This window comes from Magnolia sinica, chromosome 2, assembly GCF_029962835.1.
Source record: "Magnolia sinica isolate HGM2019 chromosome 2, MsV1, whole genome shotgun sequence".
In the NCBI taxonomy this organism is placed as follows: domain Eukaryota; kingdom Viridiplantae; phylum Streptophyta; class Magnoliopsida; order Magnoliales; family Magnoliaceae; genus Magnolia; species Magnolia sinica.
The window spans coordinates 135,352,339-135,373,328 of NC_080574.1; the positions used below are offsets into that span (position 1 = coordinate 135,352,339).

The 20,990-nt window shown below is 39.8% G+C and overlaps 1 protein-coding gene across 12 annotated transcripts in view; it reads right to left on the reverse strand.

Annotated features, from left to right (window-relative positions):
- The window catches only part of LOC131237782 (ATP-dependent DNA helicase homolog RECG, chloroplastic), an 82,015-nt gene that overhangs the window by 33,702 nt on the left and 27,323 nt on the right, over positions 1-20,990 (reverse strand). For 10 of the 12 annotated variants that reach the window (XR_009167418.1, XM_058235765.1, XM_058235770.1 and 7 more), the window contains 8 exons: positions 14,114-14,719; positions 13,904-14,016; positions 12,657-12,891; positions 5,292-5,455; positions 4,292-4,373; positions 4,041-4,130; positions 165-398; positions 17-88 (listed from right to left, as the gene is read on the reverse strand). Coding sequence is in view for 11 of the 12 variants with exons in the window: in XM_058235765.1 (XP_058091748.1) it covers positions 17-88; positions 165-398; positions 4,041-4,130; positions 4,292-4,373; positions 5,292-5,455; positions 12,657-12,891; positions 13,904-14,016; positions 14,114-14,719 (1,596 nt within the window). In the remaining variant the exon portion in view is untranslated. The remainder of the gene's footprint in view (positions 1-16; positions 89-164; positions 399-4,040; positions 4,131-4,291; positions 4,374-5,291; positions 5,456-12,656; positions 12,892-13,903; positions 14,017-14,113; positions 14,720-20,990) is intronic. The other 2 variants (XM_058235768.1, XM_058235766.1) reach the window with 2 other exon arrangements.

A 20,990-nucleotide genomic window follows, 5' to 3' on the forward strand; every position in this document is an offset into this window, starting at 1 on the left:
CTAATTCTCCACTGACCTGAAAACCAGAGCCAATCACCTCCATACAAGCCAAGAAAGCAACCACCGTTTTACCACATCCAACATCCCCCTGAAATGAAATGAAACACAATGGTGATAAATACTCACAAGAGATTATTTACACAGCATTGGCATGTGTGCATTACCTGCAAAAGTCGGTTCATAGGGATTGGCCTCTTCAGATCCCAAATAATTTCAGAAACTGCATTTAACTGGCTTGGAGTAAGTGAATATGGAAGAGCCTTTAACAATTTTTTAGTAAGACTTGACCAACCATCCATAGAAATGGCAGTCGGTTCATGATTTCGGTACTTATCCAACAATCCATCTTTTTCTATTCGTGTACCAAGCACCTCAAGCATTTGAAATAGTCGTCCCAGCTGAAGAAAAGAAACACTCAGAAAAATCAAAACATTATGAGTGCAGAAACATGGAAAAAGCAGTTTAGACAATTTTGTTATCAGTAACTCTGTATTTTGTATTTATTACACTATTTCCCTTTTGGGAATTTTGGTAAATTGTACATAGGTCAGCAGTGTTCTCATTACATTAAGATTATCTGATTAGAACAGTTATGCAACCCAAATCTGAAGGTGGACAAACTTCTCATGGTAGGGGCACTGTTAAAGGTAGGAGTGGTGAAGAGTCTGCAGATGGGCCGAGTGGACTCCGTTTGGATGGGGAGGAAACTTGGCTCTCCACGAATGGCATGTCAATGGAAGTCTGGTTCATGGAAGCTTTCGCCATGGTGGGGTCCTGTGTGGGAGAGTAATGGCAATCAACCTTGAGCCGTCATGGTGGATGGTGAGGTGTGCCCGACGAGCGTGTGCTACGAAAAAGAAGGTTGTGCCAATTCCGGATTTGATTGTTATTGCAGTTGGTGAGGTTAGGGACCTAGGGTTTTTGTGAAGTTGGCTAAAATCAACATGGGGGTTAATTATAGAAGAAAGGATTGAGGTCCTACTGGTGTCTAGGGGTGAAGCGGTGTCTCTGAAGGATGGCAGAACACGGTACCTATGCTCTAGCAGAGTACAGGATGGGACAGAGGCTACGTGTCTTGTGGAGAAAGGTCGGGTGTCATCAAGGGGTAGGGATTTCTCTATCCGGTCGATGCATGGCAAGACTAGCGATGTTTCCTGCTTGATGATTGTTTCAAACAAGAAACAAATGTATTCGATTTGGGATATTATCTTATCTAAACATAACAAAGAGAGAGTATGAAAGACAATCATCATATTTTATTAATACTGAGTTCATTTGCATACTCAAACATTCCTTGATTCTAAGATAGATCATTTAGAATGTACAAATCGACAAAGTTCAAATATTCAAGTCAGAATATCAAATCTAACAGCATTTCGACTCTTGATTTGATCATCTCTTTAAGAGGAATATGACTCGAATATCTCTTCTACTGGTTTCTTGCTCTCGGAGCTTTTGAACAGAAGAAATCTGGAGATTTAGCCATTTCGGTTGCATATCGGCTCTTTGGCTTCACAGACTGCGGGGCAGTTTGGTTGCACGGACCCGCGCAAACCACCGGAACTTCCTCTCCTACCTTCAGTCTTCCTCCTCGCTCTGCTTCCTCTCCAAAATCTTCAATATATCCATCCAAATGAAGGAGGGGAAGGGGTATTTATAGGCACTCGCACGTGTGGAACCTCAATTTTGGTGCCATGGGACCCACCTTTCGATGCTTTAGATCTTTTTACAAAGAACCACTTCTATATTTCGTTGTGCGAACCCGCGCAACAGATATTTTGGTTGCGCGGTCCCGCGCAACGGACATCAGTTGTGCGGACGAGCACAAACCACCCTTAAACTATTTCATTCTCCTTCTCTTCCAATTTTCTTTCTATTTCTCAATCTCCTTTTGCTTCAATCCTTCATCATTTTTTATGCCTCAACAATGATGTCACCTGCATCGTCAGTGAGGGAGATCTCGAGGGTTGGGACATGTGTAGGCTCAAAGTGTAGGCTCGGTGATGATGTGGTCCTTGCTAGCGAGGCTCGAGTGTCCAAAGTTGGGATTGAGTTGATGCATGGCTCCAAAGCGGCCAATCTCGAATTGGATTCTTCAAGCGATGTTGATGGTCTCAATACACATGACGAGGAAGAGGAAATGCAGCCACATAGCCCGAAGTATGGGATTTCTTGTCTCGTGTGGAGTTCTACTTTCGAGACACGTGTGGACCCAACTTCTTTAAGTCACACGTGTGAGGTTCCTTTATCTCTTTCTAATGATGTCTTGATCCTATTTCCTGAGTCGACCGAAGGATTCTAGTCACTAGCCCCTAATTTTCTTGAGATTGAAATGGCATCATCGGAGCACTTGTCAGTTGGTGAAATTATGGATCAAGGGTGATTATCTCCTATCTCTCTCTGATTTTCTAATGGGGTGAAGCAAGCATTGGTGGGTTCAGTTCAGAGTGGAGGTACAAAGACTGATGACCTCCTTCTGGAGTTGAGTCTGTGGAGCTCTAGGGATGTCGCTTCGGCCTTCAAGGAAGCTCTTGAGGTGGCCCCTCTATGCATGACAGTTGTTTCAGAGGATGTGCTCAAAGATTGTTAGGATCCTGTTGAGAGCTCCAGGCTTCTAGAAGGTAGCAAGGTAGCCAAGTAAATTGAGCTTCAGGCTTATGTCATGTGGGAAGGCAGATCGGAATATCATTTGGGATAAGGAATGAGGATTATTATGCTTTCTTCTAGTTCATCGAGGATCAGGGTAGGCAATTGCAGCATTCAACGTCTCCAACGAAACTTCAGTAATCTCAGAAGGGTAGAAGAGAACTTGTAAGTTTTGATCTTAACATTATGGCAAAGAGTGGGGATTTATCCGAGGGTAAGAGAAAGGGTCGTCTTGGGGAGATCGGTTCCCCAATGACGATTCTTTCTTGGAACGTTGGGGGATCAGGGTGTAGTCGGAAGAGGGGTCAAATTAGGGTTTAGGGTTCCACGACTCCAACATGTAAGAGAGGTAAACATGTTTATGAACACACACCCTATTTGGGAACACCCTTTGATGATTAACTTCAAGAAACTCTACTTCCAAAGATGGAGAGTTAATAAATCTATCTGCTCTACACATCATTGGATTCTCTTGCTTGTTTGACCAGGTGAATCCGGCCCCTAAGCAATAGATGAATCAACCACAAGAATCAAGAAAGTCACTGAAGTCACACAACTCAATGTAATCCTCGATGTAATCTTAGGTTAATTTAGTTCTTTTGAATTCTGTCAAACTTCATAAACCAGACCTAATGGGCATTCAAATTATGGAATTTATTGGATGAAACTAGGGATGTCAACATGTCGGATTTGGGTCAGGTCCAGAGGTGCATATACCTAGCCAGTTTGGACCTCGAGCCTGGTCCCAAAGAGTCATTCTATTTGAGGTTCCGGACCTGGAATCAGCCTAGTTTCGGGTGCCTATCAAGTTTGTGGAACTCAGGTATGAGGCGGGTCTGGGTAGGATCCAAATCAATTTGACTTCGGATCATTCTTTAAGGCAGGTCCACCCATCCAAGTAGCACGGTGAGAGAAAAACCAATTCGTCAAATACTCAAGATCATTTTTCAGCTCCATACTCCCTCCATAGAGATGGTTTGGACTCAAATACATGTATGTTACATGTACAAAATATGAGTTAGCCCGGTACCCGACAGGTGCCAAAGGCCTGACCAGGCCCGATTTCTAAGACCGATTCTAAAAATAAATTAGGACCCATTTTTGACACGGGTCGAGTTTGCCAAGTACCCCCAAATTGGGGTACCCATTGACAGCCCTAAATGGGATGAGACATCTTGGGTTACATAGATTTCCCTTGATGAGAAACGTATTTTGACTTGGATGAACATATGGTTAACTTCCTTGTTGTTGCATGACAACAAGAAAAAGAACTCTCCTCTGCCATGCTCAACCCAAGTTGTGCTAAAGAGTCATAATGTCAAAATTTAGAACTACCGATACAATCAAAAGGGTCTCACTTAAAACGCATCTATAAATTGCATGGTGAAAAATACCTGAAGGTAAAAGAACTCATCAAACACTAGCCGTCTACGAGCTAAATCAGCTTCTTCTAAATCCCTTGGACGGTGGATTCCCATGTAGGCCTGCATCAAACAATAAAGGGACCTTAGCATTCCATCACAATTATGTTATGTCGAATTGATCCATGCTACTAAAGAATCTTTTCAAGCATGCCACAAAATACAGAATCAAGGAAATATCTGCCCATAAAAACCTCTGAACCATAGAGCAACAACTAACTTACATCATAAAGTCTTAATAAACCAAACTCCTCACAAATATTGTCAGGTATAGGGTCAATATTCATGGACAAGGCTTGTAAGGCTCTGTAACAACCAGAAAACACAATGCATTAAGGAGCTGATTACAGCTCTACTTATTATATGCATAATCAAGGGAAAGGAATAATCAAGGAATGTTAAGATTTATTCAATCAGTAAAAACATTGCCTCTAGGAAGTAAGAATGTGATAACTTACTAAAACACATGAACTGAAACACATCTTAGATGAAATAGCAGCACAAAAAGCCAAGGGGGTTTTCTCTCAGTTTAAGGGCATGTCTCAAAGAGCCATAGAGATCTAAAATAAAGTTAACAAGGAAACATGAAAATTCACGAGGCATGTGCATAACATGATGGGTAATCAACTTCAAGGATCACAAGCACAATCCTATGTATAAAAACTGTAGTGACTCTGTTATCATTTTGTATAGATCAGAAGCATAGATTTGGGAACTTTCTTTCTAGTTTAGCATGCACAGACAATAACTAGCCAACCACATGCAATTGTAAAGAGCTAGTTTATTTCACTAGGCAATGTTGTAATTGTTATTAGAATTTTGCTTCAGAGGGTAGGAACATAATGTATCCGAGTCATTAATACTGTTAAGTAGGAAGAATAGTTTAGGCAGTTCACAATTTATTGAGTCACATGCACAAGCACATGTGCATTATATGCATGCATGTTATTACATGTGCTTTCAAAATTGCTATGAATTGCTAGAGAAATGGATACACCACTTCCATTTCTAAGTATATTCTTTCTAATGGGAAGATAAGAACATTTGTTAGATATCCATAGAATAATATATATAGAGAACAAAATGAAAGAATCAAAAGAAACCCATATATTAGAAGCATGTGAGAGGTAGTTTCATAAGTATAAAAGAAATCTAGACTAGAAATGGGACAAACAAAAGGATGGAGATTCCAGTCAAAGCACTCTCCAGGTTCAGGGTGCGAACCTTGATATGATGTCCCTAAGAAAACTTGGAAGCAAGCCCCCTTTAGAAGGGTATACAGGATATGGCCTCCCCTCTCCATGTGCACTTGACTCTTCCTCCTCTTCAAGCTTGTCAACAGTGTACTCTCTCATTTCATAATGGTCTTTCTTCTTCATTTCTCTAACCTTGATAACCATGAAATCAAACCACTTAGGAAAAAAAATCTAATCAGAAATTAATAAAAATCAGCATCATCATCATCATCAATGTTCGAAATATCAGTATCCAGTTCGTATCGCACCCTTGGGATCGGTTATCGCATTGGATATATTGGTTGTATCGCGTAATGTATCGTTGTTGTTAGAAACATTGGGAAATTGGTCGAATTTTTTAATAAAACTTCAGTGATTGTTAAAAAAGACATCAATACACTTATAAATCACATAATAGGTTTTCTTTGTATGGGGTCCTAATCTATGCGCTAACTGAATTGATGCAAGCATATTCAAAGTCTATTCATATAATTTATAAATGTAAGAAGACGTGTGGAAAAATAAGCAAAACATTCAAAAGAAAAGGAAGGATCACGAGATAAGGTTACATACATGTTTGATTTTACATTTGGACACAGATTGCAACTGATTTGCAAGAAGTTGGAAATTTTTATTTTTTTCCAATTTTCTACAACTTGGGCAATCTCCAAATCTCAAAAGCGAAGCTCGCAATTGATGATTTTTCATGCAAAACATGAAAAATCGGCATGAAAAATTGTGGATTTGTAACAATTTGACACTAATTTAACAAAATTTACGGAAGAAGAAAAAAATGATCGAAAATCGAAAATGCTCACCGGGTAAAACATGTGGGATATATCCTACTACTTTGCATTTTGTATCGCACAAGTGGTATACAAGATATATCGTGGGATATATCGGCCGATATCGTCGATACTTAAAACACTTATCGTCATCATCAAAGCCATTTCCCAGCTATTTGGGGTCAGTTTTATGAATCATGTTTTGCCAAATTCGGAAACATTATTTCTAATTATTGCGTGATAGAAGATGGTACTAAAAACATCCTGAAAAACTAAAGAAAAAAAAAAATCCTCATGCTAAACAACATCATTCTTCCAAGCTCGAACTGATGAAAACTCCAAGAAAAAAAAAAAAAAAAAAAACGTTTACAACAAAATCTCTCTTTGGCTCAACACACTTGCTACCACATTCCAGCTCCTTGCCTTATGCTTAAAGGTCAAACTCTATAGGTAAAGCTACCTAGCTAGTGTGCCTCAACCAGTGTTCGAGTTGTCGGTATTGCTACAAGTTTCGCTAGCAAAAGTAAAGATATAATATCGTTATCGCCGATAACCGGAAATGCGGAGAAAAAGAGGGAAACATGGGGAAAACAATGGAATTTTTCAGTGAAACTTCAGGACATGCCTAAATACACATATTTGCATATTTAAGAATAATAAAATTGTGAAAAGAATACATTACATAATAAGTTTTCATTTAATGAGGCCCAAAAAAGCATGCAATGCCATAAAAAATCACTTCAATAGCAACCAAAATGAGTTTATATATTACAAATGCAGCTAGCATATAATAATTAAGACACGTAAAAGTAAATTAACTCAAATAGGCCAAATCAAGGATGGATTGAATTATCCGATCAATGTGGTTTTTGCATGATAGATATGTACGTCACAAATCCACTCCTACCATCTGTTTTGAAAGACCACAATAGGACACTGTTCTAAAAGTCGGGCAGATCCATAACTCAGGTGGTGTGCCATACCAACAAAACAATGGGAACAACAACGTGTTGAAACCTTCTTGTAGGCCGAAGCTGACCATATGATGTTTATATGCCATCCAAACCGTTAGTACAATTATTACCATTCACATAAATTGTAGGAACAAATACCATCCTGATACAAAACTTTTGTCACTACCAGGTGTTCAATCCCCACTATTTTGTGTGGTATGGCCCCCCTGAGCTTTGGATCTTCTTGATTTTTAGAATCATGTCTTATTGTGGTCTTTTTAAACAGATGAACGGAGTGGATTTGTGGCGTACATCTCTATGGCCCCATGTAGGGGTCACACACAATCCGCTCCCAATTTCATAAGGGTGCAGATTAGGTGTCACACAGGCAACAACTTAGTGGGTGTTACCCTTGATGTAGGGCCCACCTTGATGATAAATTGGATATCCACTCCATCCTTCGGTTTTTATAGCCCATTTTAGGACATGGTTCCAAAAATTAAGTATATACAAATCTCATGCGAACCACACCACAAGAAAGAGTGATGATTGAAGGGTAATCATTAAAAACTTCCTGAGGCCCAATGCAAAGTAGATCCGTAATTCTTTTTTGCCATCCAACCCGTTGATAGGGTCAACTAGAACTGGATGAAATGAATATACAAATATTAGCTTGATCCAAAACTTTTGTGGCCTACAAAAAGCTTTTAATATTCATTCGCTACTTTTTCCAATGGTGTGGTCCACCATAGATTTGGATCTACTTAAGTTTTTGGATAAGGTCCTTGAATGAGCTGGAAAAAAAAATGGATGGGCAGCATGGATGTGGAAAACATTCATCAAGGTGGGCCCCACACGGTAAGGTTAACATCCACTAAGTTGTTACCTGGGTAACATCTAATCAACTTCCGTTTCATAAAGGGAAGGTATTTGATACTCTGGTTGCGCATGACACTTGATACCTAGCGTTTGAAAATGGTACATGTGGCAAATTCTAACATAATCTAAATCGTGTTTTCGCTTCATCAAGGTCTGTGTGACTGAATCAAGAGGCTGGATGGCAAAACAAAAAACAAAAAAAAAACATTATAATGGCCCTAGGAAGTTTTTAATGGTGAGCATTTAACCACCACTGTTTCCTTTGGTGTGGTCCACCTGAGATGTGGATTTGCCTCATTTTGGGTTCATTGCCCTAAAATTATCGGTCAAAATAATCGGACAGCATTAATAAAAATGTTTATCATTATGATGGCCCCACAGAGCATGGACCCACCAACCCACGAATCCAAATAAGTCGCATGCACAACAACTTTGTACGAAGTGAATTGCCCATCGCATAAATCAATACGCTAAGCATACTGAGTCAACTTTGTGGGGCCCATTGTGATTTAAGTATTTTATCCACCCCGTCCATCCATTGTACCAAATAATTTTAAGGCTTGATCCCAAAGATGAAGCATATCCAGTGCTTAAATGGACCACACCACAGGAAACAGTGTAAATTGAATGCCTACTGTTGAAAAATCATTAGGGGCCAAGGAAGGTCCGTGTCATTTTTGTATTTTACCTTCATCCATTTTTGTGATTTTATGAACAGCTTGGATGACAAATAAACATCACTGTGGGCCCTAGGAAGGTTTCAACGGTAGGAATCATTGTCCCCACTGCCTTGGTGGTGTGGTCCACTAGAGCTTTGGATTTGCCTCATGTTTGGGGTCATGACCTAAAATGATCTCGCTAAATGGATGAACTGTGTGGATATAACACATACATCATGGTGGAGTCCACGGATCTTGGTGACGTCCACACGCACCCTCACACCATGCAAATCCACTCCCGTAAAACCCCTTCAAGAGGTTATTTTCAAAATGGAAGAGAGTTCCGAAAGGGGACCCTCAAAACCCTAAATTCCGAAAAGAAAATCTCTCCAAATCCCTAATTTTAGCAGATTCTTCGCCAAAACCATCTTTTGGGTTGAAATTTTTTATGTATTCAAAGAAAAAAAAATGGAAAGTAGAGATTGGATGGCACCTACAGCACATTGATTGATCGATTGGCCCACTGCAATTTCCAATCACCAATCCTCTTCTACGATTGGCCCACTACCATTTCCTATTAGCGATCCTCTTCTACAAGTACAAAAATCCACAAGTCTCCCCATTTTTTCCCCTTTTTTTCGATATTTTGTGTATTTACGCAGCGCCACGATGTTATCGGTCCTTACGTCGTCAAAAGGGGGTTGTTGGCTAGTATTATCTCATGACAGGGTAAGTAGATACAATGATTTCTCGATGACAACTGAAATTTTCACTAAAAATAGATAAAATTGCTGAAAAATCGGCAATATTAGGAAGAGAAACGAAATAAGGGAGTTTTGGTGTCGCAACTCCAACAATACCGAAATTATCAGCAATAATTCAATAATATTGCCAATAATTTAAACACTGGCCTCAACCGAGCTTATCCTGCATATGAAAACCTTCAAGCAATGACTTTACTTTAGACATTCCTTTTAACTATGTGCAACTTCCGTTGTTCTCTACATTTTTTTTTTGAAAGATAACAAAAATTTTATAAACAAGCTCCAAAAGGCAAAAGAGCTTTACAAAGAAGGGGGCAAGCAGCCACCCAAACTAATTAAGACAACCCACCCAAGGGATTGGCTCAAATTCCTAAAGCATCTTTCGTTCCTTTCTTCCCAAATTCCCCAAAGCCCTGCTAAGAGGCAAAGACGCCAAATTTCTTTTGACTCCTTTTTGAGATTCACCCCGTGCCATGACAAAAGCAATAAATCAATGGAGCTCGGGCAAACCCAACTAATCCAAAACATGGATAGGATGCTATTCCACAAGAAGGTAGTCGTCGGACAATGCAAGAAAAGATGGCCAATGAACTCTAAAATAGCGATACACATGAAACATACATTTAGGAGAATCAATCCCCACTTCTGGATGTTATCCACAGTCAAGACTATACCCCGACTAACCGACCAAGCAAACACTGCAACTTTTAGAGGGGCACCCCGTAGGGCCAAACAAATTTGGTAGCATTATAGTCATTAGTAGACCCCCTGCTACCTTGAGAGTGAAGCATCTTGTAAAAGGATCGGACCGAGAAACACCCAGATTTGTCCTTGTGCCAACACATCTTATCCTTCTAACCAACAAACAAGTGGCAAACTTTGATACGATTCAACAAAGAAGCCAACTCCGACACCTCTTCATCAAACGTGAAAAGACAACGAGGGGCCCACATGACATTAGCACCGTTTCTTAACTAGAAACACCCCACAAGCACATTATGGTCCGCAGATAAGCTGGCAATCTTCGGGAAACGTGATTGCAAAGGTTCCTCCCTAATCCAAATGTCTTTCCAAAAGTGGATGTTTTCGCCATCCCCGAGTACAAACCACACCCCTTAAACAAAACTCGGCGTAACTAAAACAATCCCTTTCCAAATTGAAGAAGCCTTATACAAAGAAGAACCTTTCGTGAACCAAACACCTTCGCTGCACCATATTTACTAACAATGATATCCTTCCAAAACGCATCTTCCTCCATCCCAAACCTACACATCCACTTCCCTGAAAGAGCCCTATTCATTGTTCTCAAATTTTTAATGCCCACCCCACCCCCTTCATAAGTCTTGCAAACTTCATCCCACTTGAGCAAATGGAACTTCCTTTTTTCCACCGCCCCTTGCCACAAAAAATAATCTCTCCTTAGCCTATCAATTTTGTCCAAAACTGACTGCAAGCACCGAAATAGGGACATGAAATATACGGGGAGATTAGACAAGGCTGCTTTGATCAGAGTAATGTGACCCCCCAAAGATAGGCACCTACTCTTCCACCCTGTAAGCATTCTTTCCACTCTTTCAACAACCACGTCCCATAAGTGCTTAGCCGTTTTGCCAACACAAAGAGGCAATCCAAGATCCATCGATGGGAAGTCACCCGCCTAGAGCACCCAAACTCCCAACCGAGGCAAGCATCGCTAGCTCCTCCTTGGGCATCAAAACTCCCAACATAACACTATTCTCAAATTCCCCACCATCCCAACATTAGCATCGCAAACAATAGCGTGCCATTGGCAAACTGGAGATGCGATCCCGGGGGGGGGGGGTTGATTTGATGATAGAAAAGCCACTAAAGAGGCCGATTTGTTGACCGCAATCCAACATTTTACTCAAAGCCTCAGCCGCCACTACAAAGTGGAGAGGAGATGTGGGGTCTCCTTGTCTCAAACCACGCGAACTTTGAAAGAAACCTTTTAGAGATCCATTAACAAAAACCCAGAACATAGAAAACCCGACACATTCCTTAACCCACCCCCAACACTTGCCCCCATCCAATCCTCCCGAGCATGTAGTCTAAAAAGCCCCATTCCACATGGTCATAAGCTTTCTCTATATCCAACCTGCACACCACTCCTCCCAATCTTTGCTTGAACCTCGCATCAATGCACTCGTGGGCGCACCATCAATGATTTGTCTTCCCTCAATAAAAGCCCTTTGATTCTTGGAAATGACCCCCTGAAGCGCCCTTTTGATTATTGTGGCTAGAACCTTAGCAAGAATTTTATAAATGCTCCTAATCAAACTAATGGGTTGATAGTCTTTTAGATTTTCTCTCCAAAGATTTTTGGAATAAGTGTTATGTATGAAGCCCCTGTTTCCTTAGATCGCCTTCCCTAGGAATAAAATTCCCCCATGAATTCCAAAACATCCACTTTAATTATCTCCCAAAAAGTTTGGAAGAAAGCAAACGAGAACCCATCCAACCCAGATGTTGTCTCTCCCTAAAGCATCCACAACTTTCTTGACTTCATCTTCAAAGAAGGCCTTCCCAAGCGATTGCGCGACCTCCAAAGACATAACATTGAAGTGTGATTTGTCCAAAGAAGGCCTCTTCCAACCTTCATCAGTTAGCAAATCTTCGAAAAAGCTAACAATCGCATTGCTCGCCTTCTCTCATCAAACCTTTCCCCCTCTACCACCACACTAGACACTTTATTGCATCTAGCACATCCACTAGCTATGTTGTGGAAAAATTTTGTTCTCTACATTTTTCAAATCAATAAAAGAAAACTATAAGTTATTCAATAATGTAAGGGCCTATTTCAAATGTACCTAAGAACGAGGGTTTCCAAATCTCGCATTTTGAAGATGCGGGACTTGTTTGTTTAATCAACTAGAAATTTAAAAAAAAAAAAAAAAAACAGAGAGAGAGAGAGAGAGAGAGAGAGAGAGAGAGATGACAAAGTGCCTCCTGCTTCTCTATATATGTTTCAGGTGCCAATTCCCACGTTTATCCAATATCAGAATTGGGCAGTGAAGAGGCTATCCTACCCTCATTAGGCAAACATGCCGAACAAGCCCTAAAACTACTATCAATGAACCCTCGATTTTACTCATCTTTCACCATTTCATTTATTTTATCTAATTTTTCCATAAAATCAGGAAAAAAAAAAAAAAAAAACTTAATATGTACGATATGGTTGAGAATTAGATTCGATGCTCATTGCAATTTACAATATAATTTTGACTTTTTCCCATTCACTAAACATCCAAAAACTATTAAAAGTAATTGTGTATCGCAGGGCAAACGAAACACACCTTACCACTAACATATACAAGATCACCCTCTTTATGCTTTGACTCGATGCTTGTAAGAAAAGGCTGACTCGTAAAACGAGTACCACGGAAAAATTTCTTCAAATGCAAGTAAATCATCTTACTTTCCCCAATGACACAATCATCACTCTCAACTTCAGAAGTTCCTTCATCACTTGCGAACTCACAGCCCACGACAACTTCTAGGAATGAAAACGAAAAACCAGCCTTGATACCCCTGCATGAACATCAAAAATGTCATATCAAATTCAACACATTATTATGCAGGACAACCTCCAACCTGTAAAGCAAACAACTGTAGCGACAAAGGTGGCAACGCAACGCATCAGATCGAGCAACAGGGCTTTCCAGTCCATTCCTGTGCACCTTAATGGTTATATGACTTCGTCTGGTTGGCCCTTCAGGTCATAGGCTGGGATTGTGGGCCGCATGGGACCACATGGTTGGACTTTTGACAACCGTGGGGCCCATATGTCCCATAAAAACAGTGAGTTCACAGTTGGATTTTTGACAACCCATAGGTCCCATATGTCCCCTAAAAACCATAGTAAAGTTCTATAGAAGGGAACGCAGTTATCTTTCATTTCCTTTCAAGTAAGAGAGAAACTTTATTCTCCAACCAAAGTCTAGATGCAATTCTATTCAGTTTATTATTTCAATAAGGATCAACATATTTTCAATGAATGAAAACCCTATGATTCCATAGACTAGAATAAGATTGAATGCAGCCTTTTTTTAGTTCCTGTGACTGAAATTTTCCCTAGAAGCGAGACTCTTTAAAACCTGGGGCTCAGACCTCTAGTTTGGGAGGTGATAATCCACTATTTCTCTATTTTGCTTTATTTCATGTACTCTTTTCTTCTTCCTGCTTGTGGCATTGGATCAGCTGAATTCATTATTTAAGAGTGGAATCTATTGAAATCTGTCTAGTTTTGTGGAAACTTTCTTCAAACCTTATTAATATATAATGAACTTATAGGCACATGGATTAGAACTCGGTCTTGCTCAATTCAACCACTCAAAAAAAAAAAAAAAACAAACTGTATCAGTTCATATTAGACAATACTGCATGAAATTTCATCTTCGATTGACAAGAAATTAGAAACCAGTGATAAATCTAAATAACCTTGTTTTTCACAAAAGAATGAAATATAAATACATGCATCTGCGTCTGTGTGTGTAGAGAGAGAGAGAGAGAGATTATTATGGGTAATCCATCTTTACCACACCTGGAAGATAAAACTTTCCCAGCAAAAATCAAATAGTCTCCATCATCAATTGCACCCCGTGCATTTTTTAGATCACAATACGTCCGAGGAAAATGGTGTAGCAGTTTCCGCATCTATTGCAAAACAGAAGGAAATGAGATAATGTGTTTGTCCAGTGATAATTAAAATTGCATATAACTTAGTTGTTTTTTCCACATGATTTTTAATCACCGTATGAAAACCACTCTTTTCAAGCTGACGACAGTGGCGAGTACTTATGCCAGGAGTACAACTGATAGGTCTGTCGAAAATCAACTCAGAAGATGTTTCAATTTGCTGTGCTGTGCCACCAGCATTGATAGAAGAATCTTTCATATTGGCTTCTACATTAACCACATCTGATTTTCCTTCAGCTTCTTCCACATGAATTGCATCTGATTTTCCTTTAGCTTCCAAAGCTGTTGATTGAGAAAGAAATGGCAAAATGTAGTAACTTCCTGTATCCAATGAGGATGATTTTAAATTTGACTGGGGAGCATCTAACAAGGACCATGCTTCACTAAGCTTATCTGGTTCAACCCAATTCTCACCAATAGAACTGAGGAGAAATCCTCCACAGTTTTCAGCTAGTAAAAGGCCCATTTGATCTGGTTGACATGCATTATCATCGTACAGTTGAACAAGTGACGAGCTACCCAAAATGATAGATGGGAATCTTCGACGAGCCAATGAGATATCAACATCGTCTACGTCGCCTTCAAGATCATCAGATACTCTACCAGCCTTTACATGCTCAATTAAGTCTTGTACATTGCAATAACCCATCAGAACAGAAACCTGCAAGGCAGGCAAAATCAGATTCTTTTTCTTTTTCTTTTTCCTTTTTTTTTTTTTTTTTTTGAGAGGCAGGCAAAATCAATCATGTACAGCATCTTTAAAATGATTGCACAAATATTAGATGCTTGGATGTACAAATTAAACAAACAAACAAAAATACTCAATAGAAACAAATAGAAATCAGAATCCATTAACGAGACTATAACCATACATGTAAGAGATTTAGAAAATATTGGATAGTCACCCATGCAAACGTAAGTGCAAAAAAGGATTATTGGATGCACAAAGGAATAGAATTGCAAACTTTCAGTTTAATAAACAAGAACCGCAAAAGCTTATACGTTTCCTAGCATTCAAAGTAGCCCTCAAATTGCGGTGATCTTTCTTTAAACTCCGACTTGAATGGACTGCAACTGGGAGCCCAGAATATGAATGTGATGAGAGGAAATTACAATAGTTTACACCCACTTTATTGGACTAACAATTGCATACCAATTCTCTAGTGCATCCAATTAATTCATAGTCAACGGATTCCTGATATGGAGAAAATTACCACTGTAGACGCCACCTTTTATCCAGCGTATTTTATGAAGAGTCCAAAACTTACCTTCCCAACTTAGACCTTGCATGTACAGACAGAGCATTTGAGGACAAAAATACCCCTGCTTTTCACTGCCATTCCTTTCACTCCCTTTAACGGAAAACCCACACGCACATTTTTAAAACACATGCCTTTCACTCCATTGCAACGAAAAACCCACACACGCATGTCTTTCTTTTCATTTTCCTAACTAAAATCTCACGTTTATCATCTACATATTATCATTCTACATTTGCCATTTTCCATCTTGGTTAGGTTTACGTGAAATCCTCCAAACTGGTTGCATCTGCAATCATTGAAAAGTTTCAAAATATTCCCTCACTCCAAAGCACCCTTCCTCAACTTGCATTTGACCGGTACTACGGTTGTTGAAGGTACAGATCTCTAAAAAAAACCTTAGTGGGGTTTATAGTTACTTCCCTCTGTGATCTTGAACGATAATTAAATGACAATTCACTGACTACTTGTGGAAATTCAGCTAGTAATTCACCAAGGGTGCTTGGTCAAACTTAGCCATTGCACGCTTGAATTTGAAGAACTCACGGAAATTGAGACAAGCCCAAGTCGATGACAATTGATCAACTACTCCTTCAATTACATGTGAAGTTCGGTCAATTCCATGTTAGGATCGATGAATTTCAAGTCAACCTCATACAATTTCATTTGTTAAACTTAGTCAATTTTATGCGTTGATCGTTCAAATTCATGTGAAACTCGCTCAATTCCATTTGAAGCTCACTCAATTTCATGTTAGGGCTCACTCAATTTCATGCTAGGCACTCTCAATTTAATGTTTGCCTCAATAAATTCCATGCTAGGCTCGCTCAATTTAATGTTTACCCAGCTCATTTTCATGCTAGGCTCGCTCAATTTAATGTATGCCTAGCTCAATTTCATGCTAGGCTTGCTCAATTTAATGTTTGCCCAGCTCAATTTCATGATAGGCTCATTCAATTTAATGTTTGTCTCGATAAATTTCATGCAAGGCTCGCTCAATTTAATGTTTGCCTCGATAATTTTCATGCAAGGCTCGCTCAATTTAATGTTTGCCTCGATAATTTTCATGTTAAGCTTGCTCTATTTAATGTTTGCCCAGCTAAATTTCATGCTAGGCTCGCTCAATTTATTGTTCGCCCAGCTCAATTTCATGCTAGGCTCACTCAATTTAATGTTTACCCAGCTCGATCTCATGCTAGGCTCGCTCAATTTAATGTTTGCCCAACTCAATTCCATGCTATGCTCGCTCAATTTTCAGTTTGCCTCGCTCAATTTCATGTTTGTCGCGCTCAATTTCCTGATTGCTTGCATAACTGAATTTCATATTTGCCTCGCCAAATTTCCAGTTTGCCTCGCCGAATTTCTGGTTACCCTTGCTCAATTTCTAGTTTGCCTCACTCATTTTCCAATTTGCCCTGCTGAATTTCAAGTTTCCCTTGCTCAATTTGCAGTTTGCCCCACTCATTTTCCAATTTGCCCCGCTCATTTTTCAGTTTGCCCCACTCAATTTCTAGTTCGCCCTGTTCAATTTCTAGTTTGCCCCGCTCAATTTCTAGTTTTCCCCACTCAATTTTCTAGTTTGCCCCACTCAATTTTCAGTTTGCCCTGCTCAAATTCTAGTTTGCCCTGCTAAATTTTTAGCTTGCCCCGCTGAATTTAATGTTTGCCTCGCTGAATTTTCATGCTTCCCTCGCTCAATTTCTAGTTTGCCCTGCTGAATTTTCATGCTTCCCTCGATCAATTTTTAGTTTGCCTCACTCAATTTTCATGCTTGCCTCGCTCAATGTCATGATAGATAGCGTCGCTGGATTCAATAAAACACCACATGAAATCATTTGTTTCTTTGTAGGCCTAATCCATATAAGCTCTTTTTGTTTATTTGAAAATTTAACGTGTTGCTTACTCTTTATTTCCTTAAGCTTTGTATCATCCTCATCTATAATGAAAAGTGAGTTATCGGTCCTCTATTATTTAATTGAGTTTTGTCTTACGGCAAGCTTCCATTGTTTAACGATTCATTGATAATATGTCATTGTATTGGTTTTCAGATAATGGCTACGAGAATTATCTACTGTTATGGCGGGGAGTTAGAATGTGAAAATAAGCGATACTCGTACATGGGTAGAAGTTCGAAAACTATTACGCTACGTGTCGAGACTACGTACGAGGAGCTTCTATCTAGAATTTACATGATTATTAAGAGTAGACCAACAGATTGTGATATTAGGATGAAAGTATTGTATCCTTGCTCAAATGAATCAATCCCTCCAACCGAAATCGAAGACGATAATGACGTGAGAGAGTTTCTGGGAACACAGTTGGAGTATTCAGAAAAATTCATCCCTTTAGTCATCGAGACAATGCAACACATTAATGGGACAACACACGTGGACAGTGTGGCTAAGGAGCATGGCATGGAATTTGAATATAATCCATATCCATTACAAGTGGGAGTAAACAACGATCAACTGCCTAAGCCGCCTCAAACATCAAACTTTGTGACTAGCCAAGTCAGCGGTGCACGTGACCTTGACCTCATTTATGAATACATAGCACTGCCTTTAACAACAACAGTAGCTCAGCCATGATCATCCACCACCCGATCTGTACGTGTAAGTGACATTCCGCTTCCAGACCTTCCCGAAACATCAAACTTCATTAGTCGTCAAGTTCCCGTGCCGTTCGAAGATGCTGCATTCACCAATGCAGAAATGCTGGAATATATGGATTCGTTGGGTGAACAAATCGATATAACCATTGAGCAAACATTTAAGGACAAGAGTCGGTGCCAGTATGTTTTGGAGCCACTTTGCAATTCGCAATAACTTCCAGTATAGGGTATTGTACTCAAATTATACGAGATTCACCGTGGTGCTCTTCGAAGATACATGCGAATGGAGGGTTCATGCATCTCAGGTGAATGATGTGGGGATATTCAAGATATAGAATTATATGTCAAAACACACGTGCGGCATGTCATGGACGAAGAGCGATCACCAGCAAGCAACCAGTAAGTTAGCGTGTGATCTGGTTGTTAGCCGCATTGAGCAACGCCTAGGGTTGAGGCCAAGTGATATCATCTTCGCTATGCAAGAAAAATATAATATTTTTATCAGTTATAAGAAGGCATGGAAAGCTAAGGAGCTTGCAATAAATCACGTTATAGAGTCTTATGAAGACTCCTACAATAAACTCTCCTTGTATTTGCATGAGTTGAGGATGGCCAACCCGGGGACGGTGACTGCCGCGGTTGTTAACTAAGAGACTTTCAGATTCGAGAGACGTTTTGTAGTGCTCGAACAATGCGTTCAAAGTTTTCAAAATTCTATGCAGAGAGTATTGGCCATTAACGGGACACACTTAAAGGGCAAATACAAGGGTGTTCTATTCATTGCCACGGCCTTTGATGGGGACAATCATATTTTTCCAGTTGTGTTTGGCATCAATGAATCAGAGAACAGCAGCAGTTGGAATTGGTTCATTAACTACCTTAACTATGCGTTAAGGTCTCTTCCGGGTTTTGTGATTATATCCGACCGACATAAAGGTTTAATGAAAGAGGTTCCCCAAGTCTTCCCACATGCAATCCATGGCTACTGCACGTACCATATCTATAGAAACTTGGTGGACACTTTTAAAGACAAGTCGCTGGAGATGTACTACTGGCGGGCTGTGAGGACATGCAGGAGGGCTGAATTCGAAAAGTTAATGCATGATATCGAAATGGCCAACCCCCCAGTACATTTATGGCTAAGAGAAATCAGGTACGAGAGATGGGCATCTTCGTACTTTCCAGGAAAAAGATTCAACTTGGTCACTACAAACATATCTGAGTGTGTTAATGTCATCTTCAAAGAAGCACGTGAATACCCATTACTAAATTGATAGAGGCAGTAAGATTTAAGATACAGGAATTGTTTTACAAGAGGAGAATTTGCAGCACCATTTGTAGGCCTGTTGACACCATGGGCGGAGGAATAGTTAAAGGATCTTGTGCAGAAGACACAAGATGTTCGCTGTCATGCAATTTCTCGAGACAAGTACTATGTTGTGGGAGATTATAATGATACAATCAAGCTCAGTGAGTTATCGTGTACATGTCGCGAGTTTAACATGAAGGGGTACCCTTGTATGCATGTCCTGTCAGCATGTATAAACTATAATCTTCCTCATTACTCAAACTGCTCCCCGTTCTACATGGCGTAAAATTACTTGACCACGTATAGCGAATCGGTGTACCCAGTACGTGACAAGAGCGAATGAGAAATTTCAGCGGGCTTCAAGGAGTATTGTGCGCAAGTTAAACCCCCAGGACAGAGGAGGTCATCTGGAAGACCAAAAAAGCTAATAATTTTCTCACGTGGAGAGGAAAAGAAAACAGTAAAATGCGGGCGAAGTAAACAAACGGGGAATAATCGCCGGAAGTGCAAGTTTCCTATACCCGATGAATAACATACTTTGTAATTTATATAGTGTTTCATATGATACATGCTTTGTAATTAATTTTGATGGATAATGAAATCAACTTTCTGAATTACAAGAAACTTAGCGTTACACTAAACCATTCCGTGCTTGCATCGCTCAATTTCCAGTTTGCCCCGCTCAATTTCTAGTTTGTCCCGCTCAATTCTCAGTTTGCCCTGCTCAATTTCTAGTTTGCCCCGCTCAATTTCCAGTTTATCCCGCTCAATTTTCAGTTTGCCCCGCTCAATTTTCAGTTTGCCCCACTCAATTTCTAGTTTGCCCCGCTCAATTTCTATTTTGCCCCGCTCAATTTCTAGTTTAGCCCGCCGAATTTCTCACTTGCCCAGCTGAATTTCTAGTTTGTCCTGCTCAATTTTTAGTTTACCCCGCTCAATTTTCTATTTGCGCCTCGCTCAATTTCTAGTTTGCCCTGCTGAATTTCCAGTTTGTCCCGCTGAATTTTCAGTTTGCCCTGCTCAATTTCTAGTTTGGCCCGCTGAATGTTCAGTTTGCCCCGCTGAATTTCTAGAATGCCCCGCTCAATTTCTAGTTTGGCCCGCTGAATGTTCAGTTTGCCCCGATAAAGTCTAAGATGTTTTAAGCTTTGTTTTACTTTAATGAGATTATTGACTCGGTTTCCTATACATGAACATGTACCATAGTAGTTGAGATGAAAGACAAAAGCAGATGTCATGTATGTAAAGTCCTAACGAAACAGCTAGCAACATGTTAGTTATATAAGTATACTATCTCGTGCTTGTTGCTTAAACGTATAGCAAGCCTGGTTTATTAATACAAAATTCAGAACAGTTAGAAATAGATAAAGTGTAGGGTGCTAACTTGATATTACCAACATAATCTTCTCACAACAAATTAATAAAATAGAGAGGGGTTTCCAAACTCAGTAGTGGAATAAATGAGAACATGCAAATTTTTAGACTATGACAAGAATGATGTGGCCCACTGAATTTTAAGTTTGCTCTGGTTGAATGTGAACTGTTGCTATGTTTGTTTCTCAACTGCTTCATTTCTTGGTCGTACATAAGGCTACCCATTCTACACAAGGACTACTTATTCTCCAGGGCGGAATAAATAACATGAACTTCATCATAAAACCATAAACGGTAACCAAAAAAACTACCCTAAGTTTGGGTAGTAAAATCATCATTCAAAAAAATACCAGGCCCTTATCTAAGGAAACATTTCCAA